The 27,682-nt window shown below is 47.7% G+C and overlaps 2 protein-coding genes across 4 annotated transcripts; one reads left to right on the forward strand and one right to left on the reverse strand.

Moving 5' to 3' along the window:
- Positions 1-2,555: 2,555 nt before the first annotated feature.
- Positions 2,556-27,682, reverse strand: VDAC1 (voltage dependent anion channel 1). 3 transcript variants are annotated; one of them, XM_033096233.1, is made up of 10 exons: positions 27,345-27,406; positions 17,732-17,816; positions 17,537-17,609; positions 16,974-17,023; positions 16,148-16,300; positions 16,001-16,053; positions 9,849-10,076; positions 6,457-6,607; positions 4,525-4,582; positions 2,556-3,497 (listed from the first exon to the last, which is right to left on the reverse strand). In XM_033096233.1, exons 3-10 carry the CDS (start codon positions 17,601-17,603, stop codon positions 3,406-3,408), a joined length of 852 nt encoding a protein of 283 aa, XP_032952124.1. In that variant the 5' UTR covers positions 17,604-17,609; positions 17,732-17,816; positions 27,345-27,406; the 3' UTR covers positions 2,556-3,405. The 3 variants fall into 3 exon arrangements, with proteins under 3 accessions (XP_032952124.1, XP_032952123.1, XP_032952125.1); XM_033096232.1 differs by lacking the exons at positions 17,732-17,816; positions 27,345-27,406 and adding an exon at positions 27,567-27,682; XM_033096234.1 differs by lacking the exon at positions 17,732-17,816 and having other exon boundaries at positions 27,345-27,481.
- Positions 6,693-9,769, forward strand: LOC117016675 (uncharacterized). Its single transcript, XM_033096209.1, has 2 exons — positions 6,693-6,697; positions 7,988-9,769. Exons 1-2 carry the CDS (start codon positions 6,693-6,695, stop codon positions 8,319-8,321), a joined length of 339 nt encoding a protein of 112 aa, XP_032952100.1. The 3' UTR covers positions 8,322-9,769.

The following is a 27,682-nucleotide window of genomic DNA, read 5'->3' on the forward strand; positions in this document are numbered from 1 at the left end:
GTGTAAGGGTGTGTTGTGTAAGGTGGGGGGTGGGAAGAGCGAGCCCCTCCCCGCCTCCCACGAGATGGGCTACCCTACGGCTAAGAAAAGGGACTGACAACGTTTTTAAAAGGAAGGACCAAGTGTGCAATAGACTGATCCCCAAAGGCAAAGGAAACACGAACGGTAACGGTGGTCATATCCGGGTGGTGGAATTATAGGTGAATGTTTTATCTTTTTCTTTCCCCGTAATCATTTACTACTTCAACAAACATTTAGAACCTCTCCAAATTTCAGTACACAGCAGTGAACAAAACGAGCCCCTACCTTTACGGAGGTTATTTCCTCGTGAGGGAGACTGTAGTGTAACATACACACTATATAAAATGGAAAAGGTCTTTTGGTGGGAAAGCTGGGCAGCAGGCTGGGAACTAGAGGCTCAAACAGCTTCCACATCTCCTACAATAAACTTCTATTACTTTTTAAATTTTGTAACTTAAAATCCCCACTATATGAAAATGCAAACTTAGAAACTTGCAGGGAGTTCCTTTAACGGCCTGGCACAGTGCTTTGGTCTGTATGTGCTGTGAATGTTTCCTTAATAAACATCTATAGTCTTCAAATAATAAAAGTTCCATTTGATCAGATTGCAGGAAAATCAGTGTGTCACAAAGCAAGACATTTACTAAACCCCCGGTTTCACCACTCTGGTCTCCACGACTCCTTCAGAATGTTGCTGCTATCCCCCAGACACAGCTGAGCTGTCTGCAGAGAGAAGGGCCTGTGTTCTCCTGAATCTGGTTTCCCTGGTGACAGGGAAACACACAAACTCTACCTTGTTAGGAAAACTAAGAGGTCATTCATCTGTTCATTTCCCCGAGTCCACCACCAGCCCAGAGACTGAATGGTGCCCTTGCCGCAAACCTTCCAGGTCGCCAGGGTACAACAAAGTCTTCCGGAGTTCCCCTGGAGCTTTCCCTCCTGGGGACAGAAACCATCACGCAGATTAAGGGGTATGCCTCAATTCTAGCTGCTGCTTGTTGGGGGATTCAGACTTAAACAGACCTTTATCTGTCATAAACACACTTTCAATCCTCACTTGTCTACTTTGTTCCTCTGTCCCCATCCCAGATCGTTTCAATTCTCTTACTGGTGAGATACGAAGGCATTTTGCACAATATTCCAACATGCCACATACAACAGGCAAGACATTCCCTCATACTCAGAGGGCCCTTTATGTTTCAAAATACCAGTACTGTACCTGGCATCTGACTGGATGTACCCAGTATCTAATTATGTACAAAAATCTCTGGACAAATTCAGTAAAGTTCACTTTGAAATAGTTGCATATCTTTATGAACCTGGTGAAGACCAGTATGACAAATACTGAGGCCAGCAGGTTTGGAGTGATCAGTTACACAAAATGCTAGAAGTAAATCTGATACCTGTGTGGAATTTAATCACTTCCAAACATCCGTAAAAAGGAATTCTACCTAAAACATGTATCATTAAAAAGAGTTCACACTTGTTAAAGCTGGATGTGTATGTAGTTTGTTAGTATTCTATTTTATAAGTGTTGGAAATTTCCACAATCATTTTTAAAAATATAAATATATGGCAGAATCCTAAAACCACCCCCAGTGACCCCTGCCTTTGTATGAACCCCTGCTCTTGAGTATGGGAGGGGCCCGTGAGTATGATGGGAGATCACTCCTGTGATAAGCTTGTTACATGGCACAGTTGACTTTAAGAATGGGATATTATCCTCAGTGGGCCTGACCTAACCAGGTGAGCCCTTGAAAGGGGTGGGGCAGTTATAAGTTATTGGGATGTAATACACAGCGTGGTGACTATAATTAATGGTACCGTGTTGTATACTTGAAAGTTACTGAGAGAATAGATTTTCAAAGTTATCACAAGAGAAAATTGTAACTGTATGGTGACAGATGTTAACTACATTTATTGTGGTCAGTTCTCAGTGTACACGAATATCGAATTACTATGTTGTACATCTGAAACTAGTATGTAATATGTCAGCTACTTCTCAATTAAAAAATAAAATAAAATAAAAATTTTAAAGTGTTTAGAGCTCTTCCTGGAGTTCTGAGGTGTGAGAGGGATTTGACTTGAGATTGTTTCTGTTCAACTTTGAAGACGGAGGGCACCACGTGGCAAGGAACACAGGAGGCTCCCTTTGCTCACAGTGGCCCCTAGCGGATGGCCAGCAAGGAATTGGGGACCACTATCCTACAACCAAAAGGAACTAAATTCTGCCACAACCATGTGAGCCTGGACGAGGACCCTAAGCTCCGTAGGAGAACACAGTGTGGCTGACATCGTAATTTCAGCATTGTGAGAACCTTAACGGAGAGCCCAGCCACACTGGACTTGGCCTTCTGACCTACAGACCTGTGAAAGAAAGAAATGAGTGTTGTTTTAAGCCACTCCATTTGTGGTCCTTTGTTATGCAGCAGTAGAAAACTAAAAATATCACACACACACACACACACACACCAAGCAAGGGACCAAATGCCCTGTTTATTTACACTTTTATTAATAAAGACAACAGAGGAAGATGAGGTTTCAATATTTTATTCAAGTTTTATTTTAAGTGATGTTAATTACAGCATTTGAAAGGGAGGATCTAATTCCACACAAAATGGGAGACTCTAAAATGTACCCATTAAACTGCTAAAAAATAAACTGAGTGGCGAGAATACAACAGAAGTCTAATTTAGGTTCTGAGTGTTGTCACCATGTGATTACAGTCACTGAGACTCTTCCCAGCTTACAGCTGGAGCTCTTAGAACCTATTTCATACTCTGGTGCAAGGGCAAAAAACCACAACATGAGAGGGAATTAAATCCTGAATAATTGGCTTCGTCACATCTACCTTCTCCACCCCAAAATGGCACAAAAGAAACTACTACACCCTGCAGACTACTTTTGGTGTAAAAGAGGTGATGGACCCGGGTGGAAGCAGATCATGAAGATCTATCTAAAAAAGTCCCATCGATGAGTTTGTACAGTACATCAAACAGTGAGACTCAGTTAGGGTACGAAACCAAGGTTCAATTCTCAGGAAGTCACAATTTCATTCAGTTATGCAATACAAATTTACAAAGTGCTTACAAATCATCAGCTTCCACTTGCAGCCATTTCTAGATAAAAAAGAAACCTGACATCTCTAGAGGGGCCGCCAAGCTTCCCCCAAGTCTACAGCTGAAAGGACCTTTTTGGGAATTGGGTTTCTTCTATACCTCTGAAAAGGTAACACCTTAAAGCTGAATCATCTTTAACCTGGAGGTCTAACATAATCTTTAGCAACATTTGCATCCCAGACATACAACATTAAAAGGTACACTAAATTCTGAAGGTAGCTATGCTGCAAAATAGTTTAAAATTAAACGATTGTACAGTATTCATTTATGCTTGAAATTCCAGTCCTAGACCAAGCTTGTGGCCACCAGCATTGACATTCTTGCCATCCAGCAGAGCTGACAGCGTCAGTTTGATACCTGCAAGGGGAAAATCAGGAGGAGGAAAGGGGGAGGGATAGAGGAAAGAAAAGAGAAGAAACGTTAACACATAGAGGGCAAAGAGAGATTGACACGGAGAAGACAGACTGAAAAACGGAAGAATGCTGGAGCACACTAGCAAAACCACACCCAATTCAGAACCTGTTCTAGCTGTGTGTGACCAGCAGGGGCAAAAAAATCACATAGCCCTTTTATTCCTGCTACTTAACACCATCTGATTAATTAGTAAGTAGCCCAGAATGAGCTTATAAAACAATCAGTATTATTCCACAGCCTCCCCAAATCCACTCTAGAGACTCCCTTTTCCTTTTTCTTCTCATTGTCCCCTGCTACAATTCATCTCTCTACCATTGGCGCCAAGCAGTAAGCTCCTTCAGCAATAGCCCCTTGAAATGAAACCCCAATCAGGAACCAGACACTGAGGTCTTACATCCACATTCACAGCATGCATACATGCACATATGCATACACACATGTACACATGTACACACATACACACACACACAACTGATATCTTCCCTAGAAAAGCTTGATTATGACATGTAATCTTAGATTTCCAGGGTTCAAAGGCCCATCTTGTCCAAAATAACCCCAAGCTGGTATCATCTCCTATGGCTCTAAATACCAGGGACTAACCAACTGTGCAGAGGAAACCTGCAAACCAGTTTTACTGTGGGGATGACTTACGGGCTAGTTTTAAGAACCTGCTGGAAATTAGTTTCAAACATTATGTACGGGGGGGAAAAAAAGGATGGAAGCAAATAACCAAAAATGTAACATGTTTGTTAGCCTTGGTCTTTTCCTCTCCTATCTGCTACTTCTCCTGTTCTCCAAACGTTGTATAACGCCTCTGCACTCCTTTATAAACACATCATTATAAAACTTTATAGACACTCATTTACAATGTACTACACAGGCATTTTATAAGCAATGACATAAAGCAGCAAACCAGCACCATCATTTTTTTTAAGACGAAGAACTAATTTCACACACAACCAACACATACCTGGCTTTAGGGTCTGAGTGTATCCTAAACCTATCAGGCTGGAATTGTTCACTTTAGCCTAGTCAAGGAAAAGAGAAGACAGAATGAAAATGTTTAGTACTTCACGCTTCCATGTCCAAAATGAATAAGGGCTTTTTAACCAACCAACTCTGGACTTCAGAATCAAATTCTCTCTTTTCTCACGACCACTTTGTTTATGGGATTCATTAAATTCAGTATGAAATATACCAAATTTGGGAGCTTGGTCTCAGAAGGGAAACTCAAAGAGTCAACATAATTTTCCTTTCAATTAAAAGGAAATTATTTACATTTGATTCCTAAAGGTATGAATGCCCATTTTCTTTTTTTCCCCCAATTTCATGTATACTGAGTAGGTCTGTATTTCATTTATAACATATGAGGACACTTTCATGTATGGCCAGAGAGATAAAAGGCTTTCTAGTATGGAGGATTTCTTAAAGATCTATTGCTTGGATGAGGGAAGACAGAGCAAATGTCAGACAGGGTTTTGAGGCTTTTTTTTTTTAAGGCAGAACACTGTTAGAATTTCTTAATCATGAAAAAGAGAAGCGAAAATCCCACTGACATGAAGAAAGTTCAGCACTGACAAACGAATTTAAAATGTCTACTGGAGCAAGAGAATGACTCAGCTAATCACTTAAATTTCAGTACTTAGTCAATGTGGATTAATCATCAAGTTCAATAAAGCAGCTTGAGTCCATAACCATTCTGCCCTCATTCTTCTGCCAGAGTCGTCGGGAACCCTGGGCCTCTCCCTGACCCCTTTCTGGTGACATAATAAGCTCAAGGCACAAGAACACTAAATCCTGGTGAGAGCTGGGCTGCCGAGCTGTTTGTTTTTCTGCTCGAAGGCTGTTTTCAGACCTGACATCTCCCATCAGAAGAGCAGAGCAGGGGTTAAGGAGAGCCTCCTGGCAGGCAGCGACCCGTCTAACCCTTCCTTTTTGCACATACCATCCAAGTAACGAGGCCCCTTTTCCTTCGTTTTTACACGCTTGACATTCAAGGAGCCAAATTCAGTTCCTATTTCAGGAGACTTAAAACCGGCTGTCTGTAAATTACACAAACCAGCCCAGAAACCATCCTGCAACATGAGATTTCCTCATTCCACCCCAAAAGGGGTACCGCTGGCAGTGCCTTGTGACGTCAGAGACTGAGCCTGACAGGACTTAATACAAAAACTGTGCAGCAACCCAAGGATGGGTCCATGAGCAATGCTACAGGGTCTGCAAGATGAGACTCCAACTGCCCAATGCCAGGGCCTGTTTTCTTACTCTGTGACATAGGAGCTGGGCAAGAGAGTAACAAATGAGGGGGAAATGAACACTTAAAACCTTAGGGCTCAAGGGAACCCCCTTTACAGTCTGCAGCATGGCACAGGGACTGGTTAGAGAAGGAGGTGCCATAGCAAGCCAGTCTGGGCCAAATCCAGGCCCCAGCACTTACCAAATGGCTGCCTTTGGGCAAGTTACTCAACTTCTCTAAGCTTTCAGTTCCTAATTTGTGATAACAGAGATGGAATGATTTTTTTTTTTTTTTTTTTTTTTTTTAAGGAGGGCACAGCTCACAGTGGCCCATGTGGGGATCAAACCGAACCAGCAGCCCCAGTGCTATCAGCACCACGCTCCAACCAACTGAGCTAACCGGCCACCCCAATGAATGATTTTTTTAAAAGAAGGGTGGGAAAGGCACCTACTTCCAATGGGTTATGTAAGAATTAACTATAGTAATCCACATGTAATGGGCCTGGCACCCACAGGAAGTACTATTACTAGTATTATGTTACTCATTTTGATCTCTTTTCACAGTGAGAAAATCTCTAGCCAAAGTATGGAACTCCAGCAATCCAGAAGGATTCCAAGCTTGGGGTCAGCTGGGGCCTGGGCGATGCACGATTCCAGAGGTACCTACCGAGAAACAGGCATCGGGGTCGATCTGATACTTGGCTGCTATTCCGAAGCGAGTGTTACTGTTTCCTGCTGTCCAGGCGAGATTCACAGCAGTCTCCAACTTTTTGTTCACCTTCTGATAAATGGAGCCACCAAACTCTGTCCCATCATTTCTGCAAACAAGCACAGCAAAATGCCAAGCCGCCCAGGAAGACAGGCTGGAGCGGGACAGGGCTGCCCACGTCTGACAGGACAGGGATGCTGTAAATGGACTGAACTGATCCAAAGCAGGCACCAAATTACAGGAAGCCTGACAGGAGTGGAGCAGACACCAGAGGTGGGAAGGCTCAGGGGAAGAAGGGAAGGCTATTTCAGCCATCCCTGGGAACAACCAAAGGCAGCTCAGTCAACCACTCAGGCTGCATGGAAGGTGAAACTGGCTTCCAAAATATTCTTTAAAAAAAATGCAATAACTAGAGCACTGGGACTCACAATTCTGAATGATTTCTTTCTTCTGCTGCTAATGTTACTATGTTTAAAATAAATGCTTGTATCATAGAAATGGTAAGAGAGGGGAAGCAAATGAGAAGAGAACACAGCCAGAAATGGCAAGAAAGGTTGTGCCACATGTTCAGAAAGCAGGTTATGGCCCTTAGCTCCACCAGCTATACAGCTGGGGGGACACAGCCAGAACTGACCCAGCCCCTTGGAGGAGAAGCGATTACAAAAGAGCTTAACCTACAACTCAGACTCGTCCACCTGTGCATTCTGTTGGTCCATGCAGCAACCTCTATGGTCCTGGTGGGACATGAGAAAGAGCTACCTGCTACATTACAAAATGTTTCTGCTCAAAATGGACTGAAACCCAGCTGGCCAAACTCCTTCCTCTCTTCCAAACACATCATACTGACTCCAGCCTCTGGGAATACGACCCTCCCCTCCCTGACATTTTCAACATAAAAAAACCATGTCAAGTTCTGCCTCATCATTTTGGGTGTTTCCAGTGCAAATGGCACTAGAAACTGTTAAGGCAGAGCCCAGGTGCTTTGGGATCCATCAAAAGAGCTTAGAACTCACTAAACCAAGAACAAATTGTTACTGTTTCATTGCAAACTGTGCTTCTCACCAATACACTCTCCCTAAAGTAGATGCTCATTAAATATATTCTAAACTCTCAAGTTCTCCCCTGGCAGACACTGTGCTTCCAGAAAGTACAGGGAGAGCCCAGGTACCACCTGACTCATAGGGAATCCTGACTTTTTCAAGAAGTCCCAAGCAGCAGCTCGTCAAAGTAATAGATGTTTGAGTGGCTTTGGTATAACTCAACTAGGGAAATTGTGTTGGGCTTCAAAGCGTTTTTGAAAAAAAATTTTTCTTTTTTTTAGGAGAGCACAGTTCACAGTGGCCCATGCAGAGATTGAACCGGCAACCTTGGTGTTATTAGCACCACGCTCTAACCAACCGAGCTAACCGGCCATCCCACACATTTTTTTAATATATCCTAAAACCAGCAACACAGCCTGCCTGTACTGAGCTCTCGAAACCATAACAAGGGAGAACTCACTGAAATTCATCGACATAAAGCACAAAAAGCGTCTGTTACACATCGGGGCCTCTGCAAGCCCCGGGGCCACCCAGATTAGTTGTGCCAGCTGTTTCCACGCCAGTTCCCTAAACAAACCATGTCCACTTCTTAAAAACCCTGAAGCGGCCACCACTGTTCGTGCCCTCCTTGCCAACAGCAAGCTCCGGTTCCAGCTTGGATTTACTTCTGGCAACCTGCTGGGAATGTACCTGGCTCAGCATGATGACATCCCAAACCTGGCTGACAAACCTGAGGAAATTAAAAAGGACTTGGAAGCCAAGAAGAAACCCCACAGTTCATGAGATCACCTCCAGGACAGACCAAGTCTGCTCTTCTCGAGAGCCTCCTTTACCATGTGAACCAAAGCTTTCACCTTCCTGTCTAGTCTCAGCGACTTTCCTCTTTGCCAGACCCTGCGTTGCCTTAGAGCACAAATGGGGCCACAAGTGAAGAACTATCCTTGCGTTTCTAACATCCTCACCTCTTCCCTTCCTCCTTCCAGCCGCCTGGGAGGTCCTAAGACTGGAATTATGATGTTCGATTAGTAAACATGATCTTTAATTAATATATAAAAAAAATTTGAAGCTCAAGTATGGGGGAGAAATCAGGGGGGCAGTTAACCACCATTGTTCTTCCTAAATGGGTGCCAATTCCCAATGCCAAACCGAGAAAGCACTTTCCATTTCAGTCAAAACTCTACATTAAAAAACGCTTCTATGCTTGTGACGTTTTTCCTATGACTTTTTGTATGTTACTTGCTCTGAATTTACATGACCTTTGTGCCCCTTTTTTGGTGTACATTTCTGAGTGTTTTATCAAAGTAGAGATTTGTGTGCCCACCACCACAATCAGGACCCAGAACAGTTCCACCACCTCCAACTCCCCCGGGCCACCCCTCTGTAGTCACACCCTCCCCCGCCCCCTCTGCGGGAACCACTGGACTGTCCATCTCTAAGTGTCCTGTGACGTTTTAGTTTGAAAAGACTCTAAATTTATTAATGATATCCATTTATTATATTAACTTATTAATCATAGAAATTTCCTCAAAAAACTCTGTTAACAGAAATGTGCTTCGTTGAGACACTAACACCATTTACTTGTCTTTCAGTTTAAGAAGTCATTTCTTTAGTGACCTCTAGTGGAAAGAAGGAAATGTGGTAAAGTTGTCCTCATTTGTGCCACAGGTTAGTTCCTTGTGTCCACTGGGATTTTACGGATGAAATTTTTGTTTCCCTTCACCTAAACCAGCACTACTTCAACTCAAGTTGGATTACAAAGGGCTCTCTCTAACCTAAGCTGTCATTTTCTCCTCCCTTCACTATACTGTCCAGGAGTTAATCAACTTTTAAATGCTCCGTCATGCAGAGCAGACGCTCTGTACTTAACCGAGCTAAGCATCTCCTGACTGGTCTCCCATGTCTACATTCCATTAAGCTGATCCCCATAGACAACAGAGAGAGAGAGAAAGAGAGAGAGCTGCCTGTCCCCCGTTTTGTTAACTAAAACCGAAAGGCCCTCTAATATCCACTAAGCTGCAGGGAGGGGAACCTCTCTGGACTGACATCACGCCCTTGCTGTCACTGATCATTCTCTGTGTCCCAGTGACATTGCTGACTGTTCCCGGAAGAGAAAGAACCTAAGTCACACCAGGAAATGAGTAGGTGGGAAACAGAAAAATACCAGCAGGCCATTTGGTTCGTCTGAGTCCAACAAACTCACTTGACAGTGATGAAAAACTGAGCTGAGGAAACAATCGTGAAGCAGAATCCCCGCCCCCCCCACCCCGCACACCCTTGCACACCCTCGCACGCCCACACTCCCGTACTTACACATTAGTGTGAAGCTGGAATTCATCAGTCTTGTAGCCAACTGCAAAGTTGCTCTGGGTCACGCGAGACTTTGCGGTCTCAAAATTCATCTGGTAGCCCGCCAGCCAGCCCTCGTAGCCCAGCACCAGAGCGCCGCGGATGGAAGGCCCGGCGATGTCGAAATCCACGTCGCAGCCCAGGTTGATGTGCTCCCGCTTGTACCCTGTCTTGATTTTAGCATTTTTTTTCCTTAAGGAAAAGAAATTGTATTAGAATCAGAAGGCAACTCACATGGAGAGCACCAGGCCAAGAAATGCATTTTAAATAAAGAATCCCAGCTTAAATCAGGAGATGGGGGGCCCAAGTCAGGGTCCCAGACCTCCCTTAGGCAGCTGCTATGCCACAAGGGGCAGGACACATCCAGTCTGCAGAAACGACGCAATGACAAAGTGAGAACACAAGCCTGACACAAACGCGCTCAGTTATTTTCTCTCACGATCCTCTCTCTGTATTTAATGCAGGGGCCGACGCAGGCATTGGTTAGGTGGAGCGCCACCGTGTAATTATCCGTGTCATGAAGACACTATCTACGCAGCAGCTCTTAAGGAGATGGACGTCTTCTTACTTTGTGACTCACTTAAGTAAAAAAAGAAATAAACACTAGAGCCCGTCTAGGTAAATACAACAAAGTTAGACAGCTTTTAATTCAGCATGCATGAGACTCCAGTGAGTATATATTTCAGAGAACTGGGTACTGATATGGAACTTGGGGCCCTGACGTCATGGGGGCCAGGAAGACCCCAGGTCTAGTCTGCTGACCCCAGATTTGTACGTATGACCAGGTACAAGACCCAGCCTTCCTCAGGAAAAGTAGGTGAGTGGTGTCACCTGCAAATAATAGTATCACCAAGCCTTTTACCAAAAGTCAATCCTGGATACAAGATCACATCTACCAGATAAAATTGAGACTATTTGCACCTGAGTGTTTCTGTCACTCAGTTACAAAGGGGACATCTCCCACCGAGAGCCAGCTGCCACCTCAGCAGAGTGCCCATGGGAGCCAGATCTGCTCAGAGGCCCAGGACTACACAGCCATGTCCACCCCAGCTCCATTCACAGAGGTGAAAGCTTCATCCCGGCACCCAGACTGCCGGCCCTGAGCACCATCCCCTCCTAAAAGGAACCAGTGCTCCGTGGAAAAATACTAGGCTCCAGGTCGGGGCAGGAAACGTGCAAGGTGAGCTTGAAGCATCTGTCAAAGACTGGGGCGGGGGCAGAAGGACTTGGAGCCACCCCAAAGAGGCTCCCAAGGGCTTCAAACACGGTACGACGAGAGTGTCCTGAAGAAAATGTCGGCCATGGATTGAAACATATCAAATGTCTAAATCTATGAACTCATAACGACAAAATACACACAAATCAGCCCCCTTTATAGATGAGAGTACCCATTGGTAATTTTGAAAACAGTAAATAAAAAAGGAATCAAACATTTATCCCACCTTTCCTGTACTAGGTTGCAAGGTAACCAAATAGTTGCTGAGAAGTTTCCTTTTATTGAAATACTCAGGCTAATAAATGAAGAAGGATCCTGAATGGCACTAACATACAGAGAAAAGCAGGCCTTCTACGTGCAACCCAGTGTACGCAGACAGTACCACTTACAAGCATAGGAGTATGTCAGCACAGCCCTCCTCTAAATGGAACTGAAATGTGATGAAGCCTCTACACTCACCAATTCACAGGAAGTACAGGGGACAGGGAAATGGGTTAGATGACACCACGAAGATGCAAACAGCAAAATGTGTATGTAATTCTACAGGACAAATGATCTCGTTTCAACAAATAAATGGCAAGGGGAGAACAGAGAGAGAAGGAGAATCTAAAAATTAAGAGATTTAGGAGACATAGGAACCAATTTTTTGCAATTCTGCATGAACAATTTTTGATTCTGTAAAAAAAAAAAATTTTTCATGAAATCATGTAAACCTGAACAGACTACAGATTTGAAAATATTAAGAAATTATGATTGTTTTTACAATGTAATGATATTGTGGTTATACTTTTTAAGAATTATTATTTAAAAATACATATTAAAATATTTACAGATGTAATTATGTGATATCTGTTATTTACCTCGAAATAATCTGAGGGTGGGATACATTAATTATGACTGTATAAATAAAACATGACTGGTCGTGGTCACATTTATTAAAGCTGGGTGATGGGAACATGATGAGGGTTTAATATACTTTTCTGCATCCTTTTGTGCGTTTGAAATTTTCCATAATAAAAAATTTTATTAAGGTGAAACACCCCAAGTCCTCAATGAGACAAGAATTTCAGAGGTCATAGTTGTAAATAAAGCCAACATTGTGTTCAAGTGACACTGAAACTTGCAACTTTTGTTCAAGTTGCTTCTGTACATTTTCACAAGCTTTAAAGGAAAGGCGTAAGCACCAAATTCTCTCTCAAGAAGACTCAAAATAAACCTCTTTTGGTCTGCCTGCTCTCTCGGGGAAGAAGCCTGGATTTTGGCCAAGTATCCAATTGGCACCAAGGTGGGTGGGGTGATTGATGAAGACAGCTGCTCAGAGGCTGACATTTAGAAAGAGAGGGAGACCAAGAAATGTAAAAACTGAGCATCTTACAACTACTAGGTAAAAAGCTATTGCTGAGCACGAAGTGTGATGTCTGTGGCAGGTCTTCCCACCAGTGGGGTACACCAGCCACACTGGACAGTTTACACAGCACCTCCACAGAGTCTCACTGGGTTCTGGCCAGGGACACAAGGTTCCCAGAGAATGGGGCAGTGCTGGAACAGTGGCTCAGGTTTCTCTCCAGGTTTCTGATCTAATTCACCATTCCATGGCTCTGGAGCTATTGTTCTTTCAGATATTTGTAAGATTTTCTTCTTTAAACAGTGGTATTAATTTGACAAGCACCTGAGAGAGGCAGGACTGATTTGTGGTTAACAAGCTGGCTTTATCTGTGGTAGGTACTCAGGATGGGTGCTGGTCCCTAAATGAGGTCTGCAGCCTCATCCAGATGTGGTTATACTCAGCTCCTTATGGAAACCGGGATGCTTTCCCAGCCTATACCCCTCAGCTGCTTTGGAAAGCCAGCTCTCATTTCCAATCTCCATCAAGTCATCCAAACTGTCCTCAAATACCCGGCAGCAATGTTACACATTGAACCCCGAATCTTGGTTTCAAAACACCATTCTTCAATAAAAGGAATCAAGGCTCCTTGGAGAAATGGCTGACAGCAGGACTAAGGAAAAGTAAGTAGAAGATGAACCTGGTACATCTTCTAAAGAAGTGCTCAAAAAAAAGAAATAAAAATGATAGGGGCTTGTCAAAAACACACAGGATGTTCTCAGAAAAGAAAAAACTAAAGGAGTTCGTCATCACCATCAGTATGACGACAAATGTTAAAGGGACTTGGAGGAGGAGGAGGAGGAGGAGAGAAAGAAAGATCAAAACTATAAATAATAAAACGTAAATGGATTAAATGCTCCAATAAAAAGACAGGATGGCTGAATGGATGAGAAAGCAAGACCCTTACATACACTGCCCTCCAAAGACTCACTTCAGATCGAAAGACACACACAGACTGAAAGTAAAGGGATGGAAAAAGATATTTAACGCAAATGGAAATGAAAAAAAGCTGGGGTGGCACTACTTAGACAAAAAAAACTTTAAAACAAAGGCTATAATAAGAGACAAAAAAGGACCCAGCAATTCCACTTCTGGGTATTAAAAGGAACCCAAAACACTAATTCAAAAAGGGTATGTTCATTGCAGTATCTTGCCATTTGCAACAACATGAATGAACCTAGATGATATTATGCTAAGTGGAATAAGTCAGACAGAGAAAGACAAATAACATGATTTCACGTATATATGGAATCTAAAGAACAAAATAAAAAACAAACAGAAACAAACTCATAAATACAGAGAACATTTTGATGGTTGCCGGATGGGAGGGGGGTTCAGGGGGTGAAAGGGGAGCAGGGATTAAGACGTGCAAACTGCCAGTTATAAAAATAGTCACGGGGATGTAAAGTGCAGCATAAAGAACATAATCAAAAATATTGTGATAACGATATACAGTGTGAGATGGGTACTAGACTTACTGAGGTGATCATTTTATAAGCTATATAAATGCCTAATCACTATGTTGTATACCTGAAACTAGTGTGATATTGTATGTCAACTGTAATTGAAAACTAAAAATTTTAAACACACACACACGCACACACACACACACACACACAGGATGGCAACTTGCAGATACTCCCAATGGCCACACCTGGGACAACAGGAGTGACAAAATAAATTACAGTAATGGATTATAACCCATATAATAAACGTGCACGAATCCATACTGATATAAATGATTAAATAAACGGAGGAGAAAGACGATCTTCCTTACAGTAGAATCCCAGTTAATAAATGTAAAAGGAATGATGGAAACAGAAAAATCACCATTTGCCAAACATAACTGTTATAGGCAAGCATCACCAATGGACACTAATATTTGTGAGCCGAAGTATAAGAAATAGAATATTTGCATAGTCTCAAAGTATCTCCCCACAAGATACTTATTGTTTACAAACAGAAAAACAGAAGCCTTATAGAGAAACCTGGCAAACACTTTAATCCAGTGAGGAAAGTTAGCGTCGCCAGTAATGAGGCATATTGACATGTACCTCCTGCTGTCGAGCAACAGAACGGATACAACACTTCACTCCTGTAGTTGTCAAAACTGCCTAACCTGAGTTTAACTGAGGAAACATCAGACAAATCCAAATTGAAGACTTCTACATGATAACTGGCCAGTCCTCTTTAAAAGCGTCAAGGTCATGAAAGACAAAGGAAGACTATGCTCCAGAACAGAGGACACAAAGGAGGCTCGACAATTAAATGCCAGGTAGCGTCCTGAACTGGATCACGGACCAGAAATAAGACATCAAGGGACAATAGATTAATTAACAGCAGGATAGCAACATACTTTCCTGATTCTGATAACTGGATTATGGTTATGTAAGACGTTAACGTGAGGAGACGCTGGGTGAAGAATAAATGAGACCTCTACACACTATTTGTGCAACATTTTTGTCCATGTGAAGTCTGAAATATTCCAAAATAAATGGTCAAAATGTTTTAAAAACATTTCCCCTTATGGATATTACTGCAGGACCTGGAGACTTCTCTGCAAACCTCCCAAAGGTAGCAGAAAATCCCTTACAAATTGCAAAATGTGCCATGTAGGGCAGCAAAGTCCTAAGCAGCAAATTCATCCATGGGGACATCCTCCAGCGCCTCGTCCCAGCAGAGGCTCTCTCTGGATAACTTGTTTCATCCAGGCCGGGTGTGTGGGGCGGGGATAGAGAGGTAGACAAGCAAGGAGACAATGCTCCCGCAGAAGAAACTACAGCAAAGATGAGAACAAGAGTAAATTCAGCTCCTGGCCAATGGATCTCAGGTCATCCATAACCAAGTTATAAAAAGACTACAACCTCCAGAGACAGGAGCCTGTCTGCCCAGCCCCTTGTGGTCACCCGGCCCCCAGTACAGGGTCAGAACCCAGGAGACCCTCACTCTAATAAACACTTGTCGGAAGGGAAGAAAGGAAGGAGAGGGAAAGAGAAAAATAATATGGAATGGCTACCTGCCCTGAAGCCAGCCATCTGAGTCTCCGAGTTTAGGAGACTCACTGCGGTGGGCAGAAAGAAACGTGAGTGTGTTCTAGAAAAGAACGATTCCTTCTGACCACTTTGAAAAGCACCCAGGAGCTGAGGCCGACCAACACGCCATCTTGCCTCCTGATGTTTCCAGTAACCATCCATCCAGCCTCATTTGGTTGTGGCTGGAGAGCCTGGGGTAAAAAGTGCAGCCTCTGGAGCCACGGTGAAATCAGGGACGCTCTCAGTGTCCCTAAGCAGGAAGCTGGGGAAGGGCCCTGGCCCCGGTGACCGGTCAGCCCTGCTTCCAAAGGCTGCCTGCTTCCCCACCACCTCTGCCGCTTACATAAGCAGCCGCCTCACTCACGTGGAACGGAGCGTAACTGGACCAGAAATCCTGCAGCCTCCACAGCCGAGACAGGAGAACAACTAACAGTGCAGAATCTTACTGCTACAAGTCCTTGTGGAGAAAACATGAGATTCTTACCCAGTGTTGGGGGAGAAGGATGAATCGAAGGTCAGCTTCAGTCCACGTGCAAGCTGAACATAAAAGAAATGTGCCAGTAGGTTTAGTTATGAGCAGGCCAGCAGATGGCAAGTACTAAAACGCTGTCTTTTCGCAGGCGACCATTACCTGATCTTCCACAGTAATCTCCGTGCCTAGTGTGTTGTCAGTGTTCCATTTCTCCGTGAACGTCAGCCCATATTCGGTCCATCTGTACTTGGTTTCCAGACTGCCATTCACTTTGGTGGTTTCAGTGTTGGCTGAACCTGAGCTTGTAAATTCCTTTCAAGGAGAGAGAGAGTCACAGCCTGCCCACCAGCGCTTCACCAGAAACCACCCCTAAACAATTAGGGTGAGACTCTGAATGTGGGGGGCAAAGCTACTTCTATAATTCAATGAGATATGTAAAGCACAGAGCAGGGTGAAGGAGTCGGCTGCTTAAAGGAATCTCATGGGGAATTCTGTATCAGGAGACAGCTTCCTTCTTCCCCTGTAACTCTTTACTCTGGACAAGAAGGGACGCTTCCTTCCATCCTGCCTCCAGCCTAGTACAGAGAAAAAGCACTGAGCTACAGCTGACATTGCAGTAATTCAACCCCAAAACTTCTTCCTTCCAACAATTACCACATGCACAGTCTAAAAGGGGCTACTGAGATTTTTTTTTTTTAATAATTATGCAGCATTGAACACAGGTCAGGTTTGAAATAAGATACACAAGGAAAACTAAAACTGATGCCGGCCTCCTATACCTGTGACTAGTAACAGCTTCTGAACTGGGGAACCTACTGGCACGGTTCCCCTGGACCACCCATCCCACACAGGAAGCCATGACTGTGACAACCGCCAACTGCCACAATCAGAAAATTCCCTTCATTTGACTCTGCCACCCAAGACATGGCAGTTATTTACTCATCCACAACAAACAGCCACGCTCTCCGTGGGTCAGGCAACTTACCAGTCCGTTCTCAGATTTTGTTTTCAAATCGAGTTTTATTAAGCCAAATCCTAAAGAAAGAAGATAGGAACTGTGAAAAGGTTAAGTAAGTAACCCGAGAGCAGCATCTCTGCCTCCCTTACGCTGTTTCAAAATGCCACTCGTACAGAGGGCGCCTGTCTCTGCCACCGCCGCCTGTGTACGGAATCAGTTGCCATGGCAGAGCGGCAGGCGACACAGGTACAGGCCCCACCTGGAGCCCACCTGCACTGCCAGCGGAGTCTGAGAAAATGGTGCACGAGGGCGTGGGCATGTGCCTCAGGACGGGCTAAATTTAGAACTCGCACTTCACGGCAGCGGCCTCCCCAGAGCTGCCCCACGCCTGGGAGAGGGCACAAAATGCCCACTGGTCTGCAGCACCCTACTGGGGACACAACCCACACTGCTTTCCTAGCTATAAAAAGCCAGTCCTCTTCCCCTGATGTGGAAGTTCTGAGAGCTGACTGACACAGGCTCTCAAACTGTGAGGAGCAAACATGCCACTCCAGTCTGTGAGCTGAAAGGCCACTCCATGCGACACTCACCATAGCCCTTGGTGAAGACGTCCCTGGCAGATTTGCCAAGGTCAATGTATGTGGGAGGCACAGCCATCTTCTGCTACAATAAAAGAACCACCAGGTTAAATACATCGGTAATTGTGGAAATGCGTTTTCCATCAATAACAATTATTAGGTATAATGAACAACCAATAAACATCAGCAGCGTTGAGGTCTAGGTACCTTATTGCTCCCAGGTGTGGACAGAGAAGCCTGCGGTGTCTCGCGCTTCTTTTTGTGGCCAGAGCTTGAGACACCCAATACGTTTCTGTGGACAGCAGATCACCCTGACTTTAGACCTCTTCTCACCAGCAACCCCAGGGCTGAGCACAGGCCCAGCAGATAGCAGGAGTCAGTAAACATTTGCTGAATGAATTAATTGTCCAAGACACATTCCCATGAGCCAGCCACTTGACTGGACTGCAGGCCTCTTGCCAATAAAACGTATCTTCTCACAAGAATGCTGACTGCTAAGGCATTAAACGCACTGAAGAAAAATCAGAACTTTTCATGGCAACCTATTTTGCGTACGGTCCTGATTTCATTCACTCAACAAATATTTACGGAGGACCTACTATGTGCCAGAATGGACCCAACTTTTCACAGAACTTCTGCTTGTTAGGGGAACTCACTTTTAGAGCATCCCATTCCTCTCAGGGAATACAGTAAAATTTAACCAACTGGGTAACGCTTCACATGAAAGGCAATGCAAGCACATCCCCCCGCAAAATTTAATTCAAACAAACCTTGATTGAGCTCTAGGGGGACTATTTTTAAAACCAACTATCAAAGTACTGCTTGGGATTGTTGAGAGTCACTAAGTCAGTCAGCAAGCACGTATCAAGCTCCTCGGTATTCAAAGATGAATTAATTCAAACGGTACTTGCCTCAAAGACCACACTGCGTCCCTGGGAGGCTTTGCTTGGGCACGTTACGTACACAGAATTAAAATCCCAATCCTGGACGGTGCACGCTGGGTGCTCCATCCAAGAGCAGAGGGGCCATGAGAAAGCACCATCTTCTGTGTCTTCCCCATCTCCAAAATCATTAGCCTCAATTAGCCAGAAATTCAATTAACTCGAGGATGGTTCCGTTAATTTGTAAGATACAGCATCCCTAAACCACCAAACCACACCTGCACACTCCCTATCTGCAGTCACACATGTATGTACTCACACAAATACACTCCTGCATGGCACGTTCCTGGTAAGGGCCCGCAGGGGAACACCACCACAACAGGAAGTCCCTTTCCTGACCGAAGCCTTACCTTCAAAGACACTGCAGGGAGCCCAGAGAACCCATGAACACGTTGTAAAAGAAACAACTATCAACTTGCGTGATTTTACATTATAAGAATTATGGTCCAGGTCCTAGGTTACTTTTTTCAGAGGTTTTGCTCATTCTGCTCCTACTCACTTTTGTGTCTGAGCAGAGAAGCAGCCCAGTGAGCTGTATACGGAATTTTTGTCTACGGTTATTTCTTACACATGATCAGACTGGAACCATGGGCGGCTCAGTCCACATAGGGTCAGGGCACAAAGAACATGTGGGAAAGATCCATTTTAGGCTGCCCCCGCGGGTTCTTTCAAGCCTGGGCTCTCCCCTTCCACCCAAAACAAACCCCAAAGGCACACCCGCCATGGGGACAGACCAGGAAACCACACACCAGGCCCTCCAGAAATACCCCTTTCCTAAGACATATATATGCCCCAGTGTGGCCCCCTCCCTGGAGAAGCAATGAAACAACCCTGAAGGGAAGGCTGAGGTAAGGCAGCCCCAAGCAAACTTGCAGAGCAGCTCAGCAAAGAGCCCAGAACATTCTCCCCCGCAACCAGCACTAATACGTATCACGGGACCAAGCACCCCTCTTCAGGGCTGCCTGCTCCCCAACTGGGCCACAAACTCAGCCCCAGGGCAAGGGGGAGAGCAGTCCAGTGGCATTATCTGTGGGTCAGCTAAGACCTCCCTGCACCTTGGGGGCCAGGGCCTTCCCAAGTGCCCTCCCCTGGCTCCAGGACCAGCCTCACCAGACGCGAGCAGCTCTCACATCTGGATAGGTCCGTCCCTCAGGGAAAAGGCAGAACACTCACTATGTACCGTTCCCCAAATGCCCTCATCACTAATCCCGAAAAGCAAATGGACAAAGCCACCTGTCAAAAACCACTCCCCGCACAGCAAACATCACACTAAGTACGTGGCCACTAAGGAGATTACCCTCCAAGGACAAGGGACTTGGGACAGCACAGGGACCTCAGGTAAGGCCAGGCTCCTTGCGGCTCCAGCTCAGCACCGGGCTGAGGAGCCAAACCCCTCCTGGACCTGAGGTAACACCCACCCAGGGGGCAGGAGGATGACTCCCCTTCACTAAGGCCCCCAACTGCCGTCGGTTGTAGTATATTAATAGCTTCCCCTTCTGCTTTGTGTGCACTTTTCCCGTTCCCCACCCGTCTCGTCTCTGGGTCTCCTGCTGCATTTATCTGAAAGGACGGGGCAGGGCCTCAGGTCACTGCCTCTCTGAGCTCAGCTCTCTTACAACTGCAAACAGCACCCAGAAAATGCCCATTTTACACAGTTCTCAGCACCTGCTTCAAAAACAATTTTTTTGGTAGAAATAATGATTCCATTCCTGTTTTTCAGGCCAGCACTGGAAGGAAGAGAATTCAGCATTCTGCTCTCCTTCCCTTTGCTGCCCGCCCTGACTCGGAGGCTGAACCCCGGCCCCCCCTCCACCCGGATCCGCTCCCCATCTGTCTCCACAGCCTGCAGCCCACGAGCCTTCAGAAGGGCCTCCAGGTGCTGAGCATGAAGGAGGGCACGCTGACATGGGCAAAGCAGCCAGCCCCGGACAGATGCAGACCCGAAGCCTGTGGGAGAAGGCAGGAGCACAGGTTGTGCCTGGGGGATGGCTTCAAGGCAGAGCCTTGGGAGCCTGGTTCCCCAGGCTAAGTGGGAAACGAGGGACAGGCAGGGCCGGCTGCCGTCACTGGTGACTTTGAGAAGGACCAATAAATCACACCAGGAGGCAGGAGTCCTGGTTCCCCTCCACTGCGTGCCAGCGTACCTACCCAGCCATTCCCTGGCTGACCTTGAACAGCTTATGCAAGCTCCACTCCAGCTCAGGAACGAAAATCCAGCCCATACTGGAAGCTAAGAGGGGAGGGACAGTATATCGCCCAGCGTGGTTGGCATAATGCTTACATAACCTCAGCCTTGGGGCGAGGTATCCTCCTTGACTCATCAGCTGCACAGCAGTGACAGCTGCTCTGCTCCCAGCACCCCCAGCATCCCCACTACCCCCACAAGTACACACCTACCCCCAAATCACACCCTTGAACTCAAAGCATCCCAGAGCCTGTCATGCATAAATTTATCCAAAACATGGAAAACACTATGCGTACAAAGATGGCAAGGCCTGGCACATAGTAGGTATTCAATGTAAATGTCTATTTAAAGAGTGTATGCGCAATGAGCACCAAAATGTATTTATAATAGGAAAAAAATTAGAAACTAAGTATCTGGAAACAGAGAGTAAGTAGATGGCAGTGTAAGCGGGAAGCAGGAGCTCCCTGCAGGGCAACCGCAGGGCCACCAGGGAAGGGGAATGGGGAGACCCCCACTAGTACCCTCACCCCCACCCTGGCCTAAGGAGAGCTGAACTCAGGCTGAGGAGGCCAAGTGCCTTCAAAAGTGGGCACTGCCGCTTCTGAACTCAGAACCAAGTGTGGACTTTATTCTAAGGGGATCCCTGAGGGTGAGTGACACGCCTGTTCGGGAAGCTCACTCAACCAACAGATTGCCAAAAATGTAAATGATAATATCTACTGTTGGTGTAGAAAAAGGGCACTCCCATCCACGCCAAGTGGGCGTGTTAGGTACAGTACAGCCCTTTTGGAGCCAACTGCTGGCAGTCCTACGTGGGCATACACGAACCAACCCTAGGGGCAATTCTACTGCTAGGGACCCACCCACCCTAGTCCCCAAGGCTCCCAAAGGTGGGTACACAGAGACACTCACTGCAGCCTTATTTGTAACACAAAACCCAGAAGCAACCTAACTGTCCATCAATAGGGAAATAAATGAATAAAATTTAAGGTACTTGCGAACTAAGAAATACCATGTGATGAGCAAAAGAATGAGGTGGAACAACCATGGTATACCCCTGAAATTGATATTACATTGTATGTTAGCTATATTTTTTAATAAAAATCTTTTAAAAAGAATGAGGTGGATTTATACATGTTTGGTGGCATAGAAAGCTGTCTATACTATAGTTAAATGAAAAAAGCAATTCCACGGAGTTAGAGGAAACCCTTTTTACATACACATCTTCCTATGTTCACATGTGTGAATGAATGGAAAAGGCTGTGGAAGGATATGAGCCAAGCTGTAAATGTGGTTGCCTCGGCACTGCTTCTGGAAAGAAAAGGGGAGTCTGGGGAATGGAGTTAAAAGAGGATTTTCATTTTTCATTCTTCTTCATTCTGTAAGCTGTTTGTGTATGTTGTTTTTGTTTTTAAGGACAGAAAATTTAAAAATCCAACCAATGTGTCTGAAATGAAGCCATGCTGCCTTTGCAATGCCACAAGAAGTCACATTGTAAAAGGCTGTTGTTGCAGCAGGGGTGCCAGGAGGAAAAGCCACACTGGTTCCAAGAAGAGAGTCAAACCACACTGAGACGGCAGGATTAACAAGCAAGGCCCATAGGGGGCACATTCTACTCGCAGGTGACCCCTTATGGCTTTGGCCCCCCAGCCCAGAAGGAGGAGGAGGGCAGAGCTCCCCGACTTCAGTGTGTGTGACAATCGCCTGAGGCACCTGTTCAAAAGCTTCCTTCCCTCCCTCTCGGCCTTTCCCTGCCTGACAAACAGGCAGGGCAGTCCTCATGGGCCACTGAGAAGAGTGGGCACGCACCCCACACCAAGGACCACCCCAGAACCCCCACTTTGAAGTATGTTCTTTTCTCTACCGAGGCTCCCTCAGAAGGATCCAGGCAGGGGAGCCTTGGTGCCCTCAGAGAGCCCACAGCCATTGCCATGGTTGACACAGGGAGCAGGGTGGCCCTCGGTCCCCAAACCTCAGCTGGGAGGAAAAGTCTTCTGAACACAGGTAACAGCCAATGGGTTGAGCGACAACATCTCCAAGGGCAAGGGTATCACAGGGCTAGGACCACCCTGCCGCGGCATTTCCCAGCCCATCCGGTGCCCAGGCTGCAGGACACAGCGACTGCTGGAGGGGGCTACAAGCCTGCAGAGCTTCTAGCTGGCGCCAGCCTTTCCTAGCTGCGTCACTGTGGACAAGCCACGTGTAACTTTTACTCCCAGTCTCATTTTGTTCATCTATAAAATGCGGCTAACAATTGTGCCTTTCCACCGGACTGGCTGCAGGGATTGATTAAGTGCGTTAACAGGTGGAGCACAGAGGAACGTCTGGTACACGGAGAGCGCTCAATAAGTGGGAGTGGGAACCACAACCCACTGCGCGGGACAGTCTTCGCACCTCCCCTTTCCTCCTCCATCCTGCTCTGTGCCCCAAGACCTGATCATATAGACTGTTATCAAGGGACTATGGCTGGCTTTGGCCAAGAGGGGGCATCAGCAGAATATGGGGGTAAGGATGGGGCGCTCATCCCCAACCCAAGCCTGTTCCCTGCTGGACCTTGGGAGGCCAGCGACTACTTTCCACTACCCAAGCCCACGGCTCCTGCAAAGGGCCTCTTCCCACATCCAAAGGACCCAGACACCCCTTGTCTGGAGCTCCACACTCTACCCACACCTTTGCAAATGATCCCTCATTGTGTTTTCTTGGATTACCCCACACGAGTGTGGATCTGATTCCTGCAAGGACGGCAACCCACACAGCAGTCATCACGAGTACCTTCACCAAGGGAGACTTCTAGGAAAGCCTTTGGCTCTGTTTCTCTACCACCACCCTAGGTGGCTCGTCAGGGCAGAACAGGGCCAGCCTAGAGGAGGAGAATCAGGCAAACGAAGGATTCGAGCAAAAGCACCTTCCCCTAACTCCAAGGACCAGGGAAAGCAACTTCCCCAGCAGGAGGCCAGCCCAGCTCTGCCAGCCATTATGGGGGCCACCACCATCAGGAGCCACCCCACACTTTCTCACCCAGAAGAGGCAGCCCAGGAGAACAGCCCCTGGTTGGGAGTCCAGGACGCTGGCACAGCCGATGCCCCTTGCTCTGGTAGCAGGTCTGTGTTCCCAGTACAGCTGTCCTCCCCTCCCCCTCAGCGACAGTCTCACACAGGGCAGCCCCGCTTTCCAGGCGTTGCTTCTATTTTAAAACATCCTGGGAGCTGGGCCACCAGCAGCACAGCCTTCCACAAGCCTCAAGAGAATGCAGCTGACTTGGGGGCCGCCTACCCACCCACCCATCAAGGGCAGCGTGCCAAGGTCTGGGTCCCAGGTGCACCCAAGGCTCCTGCCTGATCCAGTGCGGTTCACACAGACCGTGCTAGGAGTCAAGCAGTCCTGGGTTCCAATCGCACTCCACCACCCTCTAGACATGTGACCATGGGCAAGTCCCAACCTAGCTGCACCTCATTTTTCCTCAGCTCTAATACGGGGAAAGCGTATGTGACTCAGCATCATTGTAAGGACTAAATCAGAGTAATATACAGCACAGGTACAGTGGCTAGGACCTGGGAAGCATGCAACAAACAGATAGCATTTTGTTACAGGTTTTCACTTTATGTATTTCTTATCATTATGGCTGCTGTGCAGGTAGCCGAAAGGTCACCCTGAGCCACAGGGTCCAGAGTCCTCCCTGACCATAATGAGGTATTGTTTAGTTGAATATTGTCCAGCCAGGTCCTAGAAGAATACCTCCCACCTTATCCCAGGAAAACTGGCCCTTCTGATAGAAACCCAGTGCCACTGCCCTTGCAACAAATTGGGGTGACTCCCCTGACCGCTATCCCCTGACAGCTGGCCTACACCCTGCTATGGACCTGGCTAACTCTGATCAGTGTGAACAAATAGCGCTTCCCCTCTGAACAGCAAATTCTACTTTTCAAAAAGCACTCCCATCTACTAGCTCCTCGCAATGGCCCCCTGGAGTGACAACTGCAGTTTGAAAGCACCAGCACTGGAACTAGCCAGACCAGACCCTGAACCCCAGCTCCACTGCTGCTGAGCTGTGTGACCTTGGATGCTTACCTCACCTCTCTGTGCTCAAGCCTTCTGAACCATGAAATGGAAGCAACAGTCACTCTCTCCCAGGGCTCGTACGATGATGGATTCAATGTCACAGAACATATGTCAAGCCCCCAGGAGGGTGCTGAGCGTGCATTCAATAAACAGTGACTGTGATGATGATGACACTTTCATACTGGAGAAACTGAGGCACAGGACAGTGACTAGATCTGTACTAGACCCTACGGCTGTGTTGCAAGCTCCATCTGCTCTCCAGGACTCTTTCCAGTACAGTCTGGGTAAAGCGCTTAGATTCCCACTCACCCTCACCCTCCTGAGAGCAAGCAGGAAATGGGAGCATTGTGCCCAGGCCCAGCTGAGGACCCCACTGCTCACCTTTCTTCAGGGGCTACCAGACGAGTCACAGGCCCTGTGAGCCCTGAGGGGCTGCTTGCAGGCTTGCTGGCCCTCAGCCACACACATACCTCTCAGTCTCTACCATCAAAGCTATCACACTGTGAGAGCAACGCCATCCAGGGCACCGTGGACTTCAGCACCTAGGGGGCATCTGACCAGGGAAGGTGGGGGTGAATGTGCCTTGTCAACACCAACTACGCAGTGGTCGTCCACATCCGCCTAGAGTCCCGCCGGACCAGAAGCTCACGGGCCCCGTGAGCCCATGTCTGTGTCTATCAAGAGCCCTGCCTATCGCTTTAGAAGAGCAGAAATAAAACTAATCAACTGAGAGCAGCCCCTGGCCCCAGGGTCAAGCACTTCATTCAGGTCAACTCCAGCAGAAGCCCGTGGCCCATTCACCGTACGAGGGACGAGTTGACAGCCCAAGGCCTTTAGGAGCATCCCAGCCACCCGTGTCACCCGCCCTGCAAACCCAGAAACACTAGTTCAACAAGTTTCCCACAGGACTTGGAAAGTCACAGAATGAAGGTAACGCCTTTGAAGGAGTTATTTCAAATGAGGGAAGTTTCGCCTCTCACTGCTCTAGGGCTGTATAAACCCTGGCAACCTGACTATGTGTGACTCTCTGCTAGGCAAGGCTACTTCCTGGAAGTGAGTGAGATGCATGTGTCCCTCCAAAAGGATGTCCAGGATCAAGGCGCTATGGTCTGGTCCTGCAGTCGCTCCACACGCCCATTCAATAACTCCACAAATCCTTAATGAGCAACTACTATAAGCCACATGTTGGAACAGCAAAAGCTATGTTGTCCATAAGCTTGAGTCAACTCCTAGATAAAAAGCAAAGTGCATGTACCCCACAGACCCTTCTTAAGTACCTACTGTGTGCCAGGTAGCACCACAGGCACCAAAAACAAAGCCACATAGGGCTTATGCCTGAGGGTGTAGAAACTCAGTCTACAGCTAAGGTGGACAGAAAGAAGGTAGGCCCTGGGCAGTCTACCTTGGCCTTGCCAACAGCATATTAGGCAAAGGAGCCCATTTCCCCATCTCCTCTGGAGAGGGTAGTCAAGAGGATAGGGGCCTCAGGTGGAACAGGCCTACCTCTGCACCCACATTCGACTTCCAGTTCCACCTGGATCCTGTCTGTAAACTTCAGGGATTTTTCATGAATTATCATGAAAGTTACTCAATGCCTAGCACACAAATGCTTAATATTACCTAATATGTAAAATATCAGGGGCAGTGTTTTTTGAATCTTTTCCAGAACACCACGTGGAGCAAACCAGTCTCCCCAAAAAGGCTTGTCAAGGCTTCTACCGAGGCTTTCTCCTTGCCAGGCACTGTTCTGAAGGCTTCTTGTCCATCAACTCATTTTATTCCCAAAAACCCAACGAAGGAGAGGTATAATTGCTCCCAACCTATAGATGGGAAAACTGAGGTGTGGTATCCTCCCAGCTGTGTGACCTTGGACAAGTCACTTGGGCTGCGGGCCTCAAATCGAAAGCGGTGAACCAGTTTCGAGAATGCACCGCCTCATTTGGGTAATGAATGAGCGCCGGAACCAGGAACCCCTGCTTAGGCCGAGAGACCGGCCACATCGCTCCGCGGGGCCTCCTTTTCCTAGGCCTAACCTTCTGCCCAGGGCCCAGCCCCAGACCCCGCGGCCTAAGTCAATTCTCCGCCTCCCGTTCCGCCCCGAAGGCGCTGGCACGCGCGGACAGTGTCCGGCGCCAGCTTCTCCGGGCGTAGGCCGGACAGGGCGTGAGGGACTGGGGGCGCCGGGCCATGGTCGCCACGGTCGCCCCGCGGCAACAGCGCGACCTGCATACGTCCGTGGGCCCGGCCCCGCGAGCTTGGGTAACAAACAGGTCCCTGCCCGACCCGCGCTTGGCGGCATCGAGGGCCAGAGGGCGCCGCCGGGAAAGGTCACCTAGACCTGCAGCCGGCCGGGCCTCCACGCGGCGGCCCGTGTCCCTCCGCCCTAAGTCCCCGCGGGCTCTGGCCCCAAGCCGCAGGCACCTCCGGATGCCCGGCCTCTCGCTCCCCAACCCCGGCCCGCTCGCCACCCGCCCGCGCGGCCTGCTCTGCAGCCACTGACCCGCCAGGCCCGCGGGCCGCTCCCGCTCCCTCCCCGGCCCTCGCCGGTCCGTCCCCCATCTCCTCCCCGACTCCCCAGGGACGAGGCGCACAGCCCGGGGCGCAGGCAGAGCCAGGGCCCTTCGGCTGCGCCTACCTCGGAGGCGGTGGCGATGGGCTCGGCGGCGGCCGCGGAGGGGGCTGCAGCGCTGGGAACTGGGAGAGCAGCGGGGCCGAGGGCGGAGCGGCGCGGACGGCGGCGGCGCGGACCCGCCCCGACCCTGCGCGTCCCGCCCGGCGAGCTCCGCCCCGGGGCCCGCCCCGGACACCACCCAGGCCCACGCCGGGTCCCGGTCCGGGTCCTGAGCCCCGCACGCACCTTTCTGCGCCCCTCAGTGCCCGCTGCGGACGCCAGAGCCCACGGGCGTGCGCGGGCTTGCGTGAGGGCCCGCGTGCGCCCGGGCCCGGGGCGGCGGGGCTGACGTGCGCGCGGTG

This window comes from Rhinolophus ferrumequinum, chromosome 24, assembly GCF_004115265.2.
Source record: "Rhinolophus ferrumequinum isolate MPI-CBG mRhiFer1 chromosome 24, mRhiFer1_v1.p, whole genome shotgun sequence".
NCBI classification, from domain to species: domain Eukaryota; kingdom Metazoa; phylum Chordata; class Mammalia; order Chiroptera; family Rhinolophidae; genus Rhinolophus; species Rhinolophus ferrumequinum.